The 11,102-nt window shown below is 33.4% G+C and overlaps 1 protein-coding gene and 1 non-coding gene across 3 annotated transcripts; both read right to left on the reverse strand.

Moving 5' to 3' along the window:
* Window positions 1-307: 307 nt before the first annotated feature.
* Window positions 308-380, reverse strand: TRNAK-CUU (transfer RNA lysine (anticodon CUU)). Its single transcript has one exon. It is a non-coding gene; the product is annotated as a tRNA-Lys (tRNA).
* A 2,140-nt stretch (window positions 381-2,520) lies between these two features.
* LOC104244878 (uncharacterized) lies at window positions 2,521-8,136 on the reverse strand. 2 transcript variants are annotated; one of them, XR_715601.2, is made up of 6 exons: window positions 7,842-8,136; window positions 6,325-6,536; window positions 5,332-5,417; window positions 3,760-5,197; window positions 2,978-3,625; window positions 2,521-2,839 (listed from the first exon to the last, which is right to left on the reverse strand). XR_715601.2 is itself a non-coding variant. In XM_009800396.2 (5 exons), the coding sequence occupies exons 2-5, from the start codon at window positions 6,479-6,481 to the stop codon at window positions 3,057-3,059; spliced, it is 2,250 nt and encodes a 749-aa protein (XP_009798698.1). In that variant the 5' UTR covers window positions 6,482-6,536; window positions 7,842-8,136; the 3' UTR covers window positions 2,521-3,056. The 2 variants fall into 2 exon arrangements, 1 of the variants encoding a protein (XP_009798698.1); XM_009800396.2 differs by having other exon boundaries at window positions 2,521-3,625.
* Window positions 8,137-11,102: the final 2,966 nt, after the last annotated feature.

Here is an 11,102-nt window from a genome sequence, read left to right on the forward strand (position 1 = left end):
AAAGCAAGAAGGTAACTATTGATCCATTAATTGGAAAGGGGAAGAACTAAAATATTGTGGAGAAGGCAAAAAATATAAACTAGAGTCTAGAGATAAAGGGGTTGTTTTTCTTTAAAAAGTGAAGCATTATGTACAAAAAATGTAAAACTAGAGATAAAGGGGGTTGTTTGATTGCTATTGTATATAGGACCTTAGAGCACTATAAGTTGAGAAGAAGAGGCCACAATACATAATAACAAAAGTGTTAGGACAAGGCTAAAAGAGAAAAAGAATAAAGAAAGGAGATACGGATTTTACAAAAGATCTACGCCCACCGTGGGGCTCGAACCCACGACCACAAGGTTAAGAGCCTTGCGCTCTACCAACTGAGCTAGACGGGCCTTGTTGGTGAAGTTTTAAGAATAATAAATAAAGTCTAAGACTAATGTGCAGTTTATACTAAAGACATTATGAAATAGCAGAAAAAGTTAGATGCTCCTCCTCCATGCAGGAACAGCTCAGTGATGGTAAAACCACCACTAAGTCTTTCAAGTTGATATATATGAGTTAGGATAAGTGGCTTTATGCCCATCATTTTTCCATTTATTATACATAGGAGTAGGGGAATAGCGAAAATATGTTTTACAACAAAGTGAAATTTTAGGCAACTAACCTACTTCACTACTAAGATTCACCTAGCTTAATGTCCATTGGTTCCCCTTCTCCTCTGTACAGGGCAGCCCGACCAATTTCGTGGCCCTAAAACCAAATTTTATGAGGGGCCTTAATTTTTTTATTAATAAAAAATATTTTATTTTTATTTGAAGTCTATTTTTTAAACTTTTTTTTTAGATGCAAAGTTATTATTAATTTTTTATAATCAATTTCTCCTAACAAGTCTTTCTCAATTGATAATATAGCTAATTCATTTAATATCTTTGAAATGTTGTTGATCTTAAGTAAGGTTTTATCAATTTTAATTTTGAAACAGTTTTTTCCACTGAAGCAACGTTAATAGGAGTTATCAATATTATTTTATAAGTAATATAGGCCTTTGGAAAATAATCAAATCCTTTTATTTGATTGTGTATATCAATTATATTGTTATCTTCTAATTGTACTATTTTTCTTAATATTTTTAATTCAGAAAATAAATCTAAACTATCAATGTCGGGTTAATTATTATGATTTAAGGAGCATTCAAGATGAAGACAATATTTTTTCAAATTTCCATCATCTAGTGATCTCAGCTTTTACCGCTAAATAGAAAACCAAAAATATTTTCATGTGCCTCTAATTATTCAAATCTATTTTAAAGTGAAAAAATAACCTTGTCTACTACTCTCTGTGGTCCATAATAAGTGACTTTTCCGGCTTTTATTTTGGTCCAAAATAAGTGTCCTTTTATATAATCGAGAAGGAATTAACTTTATTATTTCAAAATTTGCCCTTATTTATATATCTCAATGTGTCAAGTTAACAACATATAAATTTTAATTAAGGATAATTCAGTCAAAATATATTTTTGTTCTAGGTGTCAGTATTTTCTTAAGGGGCACATCAAAGGTTAAAAAGTCATTTATTATGGACATGAGGGAGTATGTATAAAAAGTAATCAACTCTAAAGGACTCTTTGAGAGATTTTGAGATTTCACTATTAACATTCTCCTCAAATTATTTCTTCCTATATACTACATGTTTATTATAAAATCCGGGTTCAATATTAATTTCAAATGCAATTTCCTTGACAGAAATCAAATCAGTTAAAAATCCTTCTTCTCTTTATTTGTTAAATAAAGAAATTAATTTTTTTTTAAATTCACATAAAAAAAATTAAAATTTATATATTTCCTATTAAATGTAAAAAAAAAAGGGATCTCCACAAATATGAGGCCTAAGGTAGTTGCTTTACCTGCTTTATGGACGGGCCAGATTTACAACTGGCCGTTCAAAAATAACCCAATTTTAAAAGTAATCAAAATTTAGCCACTTTTCATGTAAAGATAAATCTGAGCGAAAATACTGTTCAAAACCCGGAAAATACGTCAGTATATTATACTGGAGTTCCAGCATAAGTATGCTTGAACTCCAGCATATTATACCGAAGTATGCTTGAACTCCAGCATAATATAATGGAGTTCCAGCATAACTACACTAGAACTCCAGCACAATATACTGGATTTTCAGCAAGTATAATTGTCCAGTATAATATACTGGAGTTTGGAGCATCGGTGCTCCAGTCTCCGGTATATTATACTGGAGTCAGCAAAGTATACCGGTCCAACATAATATGTTGGAGTTCATACACAGGTGCACCGAACTCCAGTATATTATGCTGGACCGGTCTTTGTTGCAGCAAAATAGTGGCTATTTTTTATTGACTTTGTAAACGCTGACTATTTTTGAATGACCAGTCCCAAAACTGGCTATACCGTGCTATTTTTACCTATATTTTATGTAACAGGGCCCAAAAATCCAATTTGCGCTCGCAAGCCCGAGTCAGAACTTCTTGGAATCGGTTCAAATTCTCCTAGTAACATATAGTAATCCTTTAATTAGAAAATATTAGTAGAAAATGAGGCCATACAGTACATGTGTCAATTCTTTAGAAGGGCAGAAAATTAACCCTGCTGGCTTTGTTAGGAGAAGCTTTTTCCAGCTTCTTATAGTACAAAAAAATATTGGGTATGCTGTTGTTGTCGTCGTCTTTGTTGTTATAGGACAAAAAGCCCCAACAATATTCTACATCCCCAAGCTTTACTGCCTAATCTACCAAAATCTGTACAGTCTCAGAATTTTGTGAACAAATATGTGCTCAAGATTCCTTCTGTGTAGAAAAACACATGATCCTCCGAATAGGCTGCGAGCAGAAAGGAAAGAGTTTAGTGACCGCATAACAATTCATTCTTGAGTATAGTGTGTCACTCTATGTGCCCATGGCTCGGAACGATCATAGTCTAACTGCTCATCTAATATAAAATCAATGAGTAGATCTCACCTCTCCTTCCCGTACCACAGCCAAAAATTATGGGCTATAATTCTAGAGCATTAATTTGACCAAGCAATGTCCGAATGTGTCAAATGAAAATCAGTTCTTCTATAAGATCATCTAATATGAGATCCTCGAGCTCCAGTCCAACACACACAGCATCAAACTGAAGGTTCATCCAAGTTTCATCTTTTGCTAGATCGCGACTAACAGCATCATCAATTGGTTGATCAATCTTCATTTCAGATTCGAGACACGAGTTTATATCAGTCCAAACCTCCCCAAGGACATGGTAACCAACAGGCATTGTATGGATAAAAGAACGACATGTTAACGACTTTGGCCAATAGGAACATGATCTCTCGTAGATTTGTAACAAGACCTCATTGACTAAATCAAACAAAAGCAGTTGATCACATGACATATCAGCACAAATTTCCAATTCCTCAAATACTGACGGATTCACTGGATGGTCAGTAGAATGCCACTTTCCTAGAAACTGATCATTTCCACTGAAGCCAGATAGTTCTAGTACATCTTTTACATAATTGAATTCAGGTTTATATCTCTTATCAACCTGAATTTGCAAATGAATTCTGTTTAGTTCACTAGCTGAAATTCCTTTTTTATCGGTGTTCACTGTATCCTCTTCTGCACCTGTAGAATATTAGTCAACAATCAACATTATAATGTTTGTTAGCCAATGACTAAGCAGGGTAAATTATACATTGATGGCTCAAAAAAAATGGAAAATATAAAGAAGAATGTAGAGATTGTTTCGGATAAGATACCTTGAGATGCTGAGAGATTAGCTGGGCTAGTAGCATTCTGAAAAATAATATCCGGAAGAGGAATTGATTTATCTAATGTTGAATTAAGAGATGAAGTGACTCCATTAACATTTTCAACCGAGGAAGAGGTCTCGTCTGTCTTTAAGCCACCAAAATCATCAAACGTCTCATTGACATCAAGAAAAATTGTACTCTTGGAATCCGAATAGTAACCTTCTTCAGTTTGGTTTTCTGAACCTAAAGGGATATTGAAGGACTTCTGTTCGTTGGACTTGGTACTTCCGACACTTATGTTGTTGCTCGATGCAGCTCTAGCTAGTTTATATGATGAGTAACCGGGTTCAGGAGAGTCGTCAAATTTGAAAGAAGAGTAATACCTGAGATCAGGCATAGAAAGAATTCTCTCTAGGCTGCCTATAGGGCTTCTACTTCTAGCTGGTGAAGGTGATCGAGATGCTCTAAAACTCGACCTATCAAAAAAATTCTGTTTTTCTTCCCTATAGAAGCAGGTGTCAAGTAATTGATTATATCTGTCCAATGATTCATTGACAGATGATGTTCTCCTAAAATATTTCATTTCACTCTTGCTAAACGGAGAACTGCAATGAGTACAAGTACTTCCCGGGAAGTATTTCACATGTCTATCTGTAGTTTTCTCCTCAACTATATTGTTTCCCTTTTTGGATGATCCACGACCGTGTGGAACCTTATGAAGGACAGCATCCATGATAATTCGCCTGTCCTTTCTACTCTCCTTAATTGCGTGCCTTATTTTTCTCCGTAGATTCTTAAAACGATCGAGGATGAGTTTACTCTCGTGATGTTTCTTTTCTGCATGAGGTGAACGTGGAGAGACGTTGTTAAATGATTCAAGTCTTTTCACCACATGTTGTCCAACATCATCATCTTCGCTACTCAAATCTGTTGATGTCACTGAATGGCTATTCAATTGTTCTGCAAAACCGGACTCATTTTCCCCTTTTGCATGATAGTCACATTCCAACTTGTTCTTATGATTCCTTGACCTAGCAGATCTTCTTCCCCGTGATCCACGTGAAGGAAACGAAACCGACTTGATAAAGTCAAACCTTGATTTGGAAGCCTGAGTGCTATGTAGCTGCAGTGAAGATAAGTCCTTTCTCATGTTTTCTGATTCAATAGGCTCGCGTGTCTTTTTTGTCGGAGGGTCTAATAGACTGGCAACAGAATAATTCTCCTTCTCCAAAGTCTTGTCACTTAAGGGAATTTCATGAGAAGATTGTAGATCAGCAAGATCTAGATGATGAATAGAATTAGTTCGTTCGAGCTGTATAGGACACGATGAGCTTCTGCGATGCCTACCCTTTTTCTTAGTTGTCTCTTCAGTAATCAAAGATCTTATCCGCGATAACATCGAACTTTTGGACACTTGAACAGGCTCTATAGTTTTCGCTACAATCTGAAACATTATGGTTGATGACATAGTCAGTTAGTGCACAAATGTACATAATGTAGCAAGAAGTTAGAAAAGAACAACAGCAGAAAAATACAAAAGCTGTTAGCAAGTTCACTCATACTATCTTGTAAGCTTACAGAGGAATTCTCCAATCTGCCTTCTACTCTTTCTTGCATATCACCAGAATCAGTAGTTGTTGCATTATCCCCTACATCTTCAACCACTGGAAAAGAGAAAATAGTTAATGCAGGAACTTCGTATGGTTCGGAAACAAGTTATACTTGGATTATAATGCAGGAATAGCAATGCACAAATTATTTCCTGTTGGGCGTTTGGTTCACAAAAATTGGATATGCAAGATATCGTTTAATAAAAGGGCAGCCCGGTGCACAAGGCATCCCATTCACGTAGGTTCGGGAGAAGGGCTTCACTCTAAGGAGTGTGATGTAGACAGTGAGTTTCAATTATACCCTTGGATGCTTCACTTAAGGCTTCTAGAAAAAAAGACAAGGATAGTTTCGTCCTTTTAATGCTTATCCATGTACAAGTTACACATAAATTAGTTATTCTAATGTTGATAGTGGTATAAAGTTATAACAAATTTGGTGTATAACTTTATACAAGGATTAACCATACATGAATAGAAAAGTAAACCAAACATTTTATAACTATTAGTACAACTTTTTTGGAAATCTAATATTGAGAAATTGTTATCTTCACTTAAATATGTTTCAATATAGTATTCAGACTTGGAAGCAAGATCTTCACCCGTCTTAATCACTAAGAACCCTACTGCGCAAGGAGCATGAACATCGTCGTACAAAGCAGCCTTTATATCGGCAACAATAAATGGGCTCCTTTTTATTTTCTTAATTGCACTTTGTACCATAATTATTTCTTGCTAAATATACATCAAACCAAACGATCCCTAATAGTTATTCAATCCAACATTAAACCTATAGTAGTTGTACACAAACCAACTCTCCTTTTAGCTGAAAAGCTTTAGTAATAAAGACAATAAACTGAGCAACTAACATGATATGCTTAAGAGATTAATTATCATAATGTAGAACTGGAAAACTATATTATGAAAAATTAATTTATTTTTGGTTTCTTTATTTCTTTCTTACCAGCAATCTGCTTTCCACAGCCCTGCCTTTTATGTGGAAGGTGTTTCCTGACTTGTTGCCATCGGTTGTGATTCAAATTGTGAAGTATTCCCCACATGCATCCCTTAGGATTTTCTGGACTAATACTAGGATCTTGATGTTTCAAGCTCTTTCCCATATAGTAAAATCTTGTTTACTACTTAATCAAATTATAATCTTCCTGCTTCCAATACCTGAACCACATATAAGAAGCCAATTTAGCCAAAACCAATAGATCAACCAAAAGAAAAAAAATGCAGCCAGTGCACAAAGTATTCCACGTTGACGCTGGTTCTGGAGAAGGGCCGCACACTAAGGGTGTGATGTAGCCAGCCTACCCTAATGCAAGTTTTAGTGGCTGCTTTCACAGTTCGAACACGTGACCTATAGGTCACATGGAGACAACTTTTTTTTTTTTTGGTTTTCCACCCGGTGTCCGGTACCCACATTGGAGCCCGACTACATCCGGATTCGCGCCAGGTAGGGCCCCAATTGGGGGGTAGCGCGCCATACCACGGGTTTTTCCATACCCATGGCTCGAACTCGAAACCTCTAATTAAGGGAAGAGTAGTCCCATCAGCTGCACCACATCCTTTGGTGGCTGCATGGAGTTAGCTTTACCGTTGCTCCAAGACTCCATTTCTAAGAAAATTAACTAAATAATGGACCTTTTTTACGAAAAGAAATTCCCCATTTCAAATATGAATTCATGATGCATCAATGTAAAAACTTAGAAAGAAAAAGAGAAGTGGCAAAAGGAAAAGAAATGAATAGCAGCAAATAGTGAATTGCCTTTGTTAAAATCAAAGATATATATTCAAGGGTAAAATCACATGAGATTCATTCAAACACTTTCCTTTACACGAAACCCCCATACCATACAAATACATGGAGCAAGATCTATAAAATGAATTGCATCTTTAAATTTTCCAATTCATATTTAGGGTAACATGGCATCAAATTTTGACCAAACTTTTCCCATTTCATACAACTCCCATGCAATTATCATATAGTAAGATCTGTAAAATGAGTTTCACCTCTAAATTTCATCGTATGTGCATCTCAACAAAATGCATCAAAATGGTAGGCGAACCTACATTGTAGGCAGAGGGTCACCGGCACCCGAAAAATTCGATAAAAACTTTCAAAAAATAGTCAAATATTAACAATGCCCCCGTACCAATCTCTATGAGTAGTGATAAATTAATATTGAATATAATGGTGTCCCCGTGACTATCGAATTTTGGGCCCGCCTCTGATATCTTTACCGGAGACCTCCCATTTGAGCCTGGGAATGGAGAAATTCCTGAAAGGAAGCACTTTTCTCTTAACTAGTTCTACGCAGCACGAATCCAAATTAGTCGAGCTGGTGGGTTTTAGATACCAGATGATTAAACAAAAAAAAAAAAAAAAAACACTTGATGTCCATGCAATAAAGATAAAAACAGAAAAGGTGTTTAAAATTTTAGAAGCAAATATTAATTAAATGATATACTTACGAATTTTAGATTCTGGATTCGTCTCTGACATGTGTTAAGGGAATTCTAAGGGTAACATTATCATTAATGTACATTAGGAAATTCCAACACTAAGGTTAGCACATTATCGTCATAGTACCCTAAGTATATTATGTAGAGGGAATATGGAGCTTCACAGACATGGTAAAAAGGTTGAAATTTGCAGAGGGAAGAAAAAGAGAAAGTGAAGGAGGAAGAAGAAGAAATGGATGGAATAGAATGGGGAGAGAAAAGAATTTTCTTTCTTTACTTTTGGCGCCATTTATCTGCCAACCGTTTTCCGTTTCTTTCTCAATTCTCTCTTTATATATATCTTTTCATGTGAGCATTTCTTATTTATTGTTTTGCTAGACTTATATATATCGCTTCAATGCTTCTTATATATATCTGCCAACCGATATACGTGTTGCGCATGTATTTTATCTCGATAATATAATTTTTTCTAAAATTATATAATTTTTTTAATTTAAAAATGCGAATGACATTTCACAATGCTCTTTGCGTGTGTATATATATCAATGAGCATACAATTAAAAGAATATTATTAAATAATGTATTATAGTTAAAAAAAATAAAATTAAAAAGTATGAGTTCTTAAAAAAAATTAATGTTGATTGTATTTTGATATATCAATAAAGGAAGAAATTCTGCCATATAGAAATTTTCATACATATAATGCGAATACTGATAGGAGAAATTCTAAAATAAAATAAAATAAAATATTGTATAAAAATATATTCGATAACACATATATTTAACTTAGATTTTGTTCAACCTATAGCTTCTTCCTTTGCGGCTCACTAGAATGCCAACTTAAATTCATAATCAATTTGAATACGGGAAAGGATCATATATGCTAGTGAACTATGCGAATTAGGACATATATGTCCATCGTTAATAGTTTGACACAGATATGCCTAATCCGTCTAATATTTGCTCATTCATGCCCTTAGTTTAACGAAATCACTATTCTTCGTTCTTAAATAATTAATAACCGGACCCAACCAAAATCTGCTGACCCGATCCATTAGGACCCTACCCACCCTTATTTCAAAGATATTTTTTGATAAATTATTTTTGTTTGATTTAGAAATTGTGTGATAATCATATTTATTTATTTGATAATCGATTTTTTTTGTTATACATCATTTCGGAAAGTAATCCTACTAAAAGTAGTAATTGATATTTATTTATTATTTTAATAATTTAATATTCGAATTAGGTTGTGCTTTCTTCTAATTTCTCCATAATTTATTTCTATAATTAATTTATATATAAACCTACGTGTGCAGTACTCATTCTTTCTTAGTTTAAGTATAAAATGTAATGATTTTACAGATTAAATCTCACAACCTAATCAACAGTGTCCACGAGCTGATGTAGTACTTTCTTAAGTAACTCCGTACCAGCTGTTTCCAATAAAAGAGAGACATGTATTGAATAATTATAATTGCAAGGTTATGGTGATACATTTCTTTTTAGAAATCTGAAAACCATAAAAAAAATGATCAACAACCTCCCAAAAAGAAAGAAAGAAATAAAGAAAGAAAGAAAGAAAGAAAGAGAAAAAGAAAACTATAGCTAAATAAAAATAGATGGTAAAATAGTTGAAGAAAACAAAAACTAATTCGAATATTATATTATTAAAATAATAAATAAATATCAATTACTGCTTTTAGTAGGATTACTTTCCGAAATGATGTATGAAAAATCGATTATCAAATTACTCAAATAAATAAATATGATTATCACACAATTTCTCAATCAAACAAAAATAATATATCAAAAAATATCTTTGAAATAAGGGTGGGTCGGGTTCTAACGGATCGGGTCAGCAGATTTTGGTTGGGTCCGGTTATTAATTATTTAAGAAAGAGAAAATAGTAGTTTCGTTAAACTAAGGGCATGAATGAGCAAGTATTGGACGAATTGGGTATATATGTGCCAAACTATTAACGACGGACATATCTATCCTAATTCGCATAGTTCACTGGCATATATGGCCTTTTTCCGATTTGAATATTAAGAGATATAATCCATCACTGATTTATCAAAATTTTAAGTGAACATAATTCTAGTTGAATTCAAATATCACTATAAGCTAACACCTAAATATTAGTACAATAAAAATAAGATAGTCTCAGTTATTTTACTTGCCTAATAATTATATCAAAATTTTTAAATGCACCTTTTATTTAATTGTAAGTAATGAACTATTATCATCATTCACAAAAAGCTTTAACTTTGATATGTCTTTGAGTTTGTTACCTTAATCAAATTTTCAAGAATAGATAAAATTTTATATTCAAATATTTGGCCTTTGATCAAACTTATCTTTCTATATAGTATTTTCTCTAAAACAATTAAATTTTTTATCAAGTATCTCTTCATATAAAAATTCCAGGAAAAAAGTATTATTTTTCCTTTAAAAAAATGTAGATTCTCTTTTGTGTCTTTGGTTATTAATTAATATTACAATGAACTTTAAAATGGTAGCACTAATGTTCGTGACATCTAAAATGATATTTAAACATCACATATATTTACAAAGCAAAACAGAGTTTGAGAATCTAAAACATCCTTGAATATAGAAGGTATGAGATTGCATACAAATATTCGTAACACGCAGCGGAAGACAATAATATTTCTAGACAGATCTTTTTGTTTTAAAACGTACCTTGTAAAGACAACCTCGTTTAAGAATTTTTTAGAGAGTGCGAAGACTCACTACAAGAAAATACTTAATTTGTGTGTGTGTGTGTGTGGGGGGGGGGGGTTTGGTCAAATTGTGACAGTTTTTGACCCCCACAAAAAGATTTGTGGCGATTTTTAGAAGTGCCACATTTACATTTGCCACGAGCATTATTGCGGCGGCTTTCTAAAACCTCCATGACAACCGCCACAAAATGAATTTTTAGTTTGTGGGGGTTTTGAAAGATAATTAGTGCTAGTTTAAAGTCCCCCAATATGATTTTGATGTGTCAAAAAAAATATTGCAAGAGTTTATAACCCCCTCAATATGATCATAATGGTTAAAAAAAAATATTGCGTGGTTTTAAAAAACCCCAAAATATAATTTAAATATTTTTTTAAAAAAAGAAATAAAGTTATGTGGGGGTTTTGAAAGACAATTAGTGCTAGTTTAAAACCCTCGCAATATGATTTCGACGTGTAAAAAAAATATTGTGAGGGTTTACAAAACCCCATTAATATAATCATAATAGTTCAAAAAAGATATTGTGG

The sequence above is a fragment of the Nicotiana sylvestris genome, chromosome 7 (genome assembly GCF_000393655.2).
Source record: "Nicotiana sylvestris chromosome 7, ASM39365v2, whole genome shotgun sequence".
Lineage (NCBI taxonomy): Eukaryota > Viridiplantae > Streptophyta > Magnoliopsida > Solanales > Solanaceae > Nicotiana > Nicotiana sylvestris.

Bases quoted from the DNA above. Each gene is read 5' to 3' on its own strand.
- LOC104244878 (XM_009800396.2), bottom strand. From the start codon at position 6,481: ATGGGAAAGAGCTTGAAACATCAAGATCCTAGTATTAGTCCAGAAAAT. The intron at 5,198-5,331 runs GTAAGCTTACAA...ATAATGTTTCAG, and splicing joins GCAGATTGGAGAATTCCTCT to ATTGTAGCGAAAACTATAGA. The intron at 3,626-3,759 runs GTATCTTATCCG...AATATTCTACAG, and splicing joins TAATCTCTCAGCATCTCAAG to GTGCAGAAGAGGATACAGTG.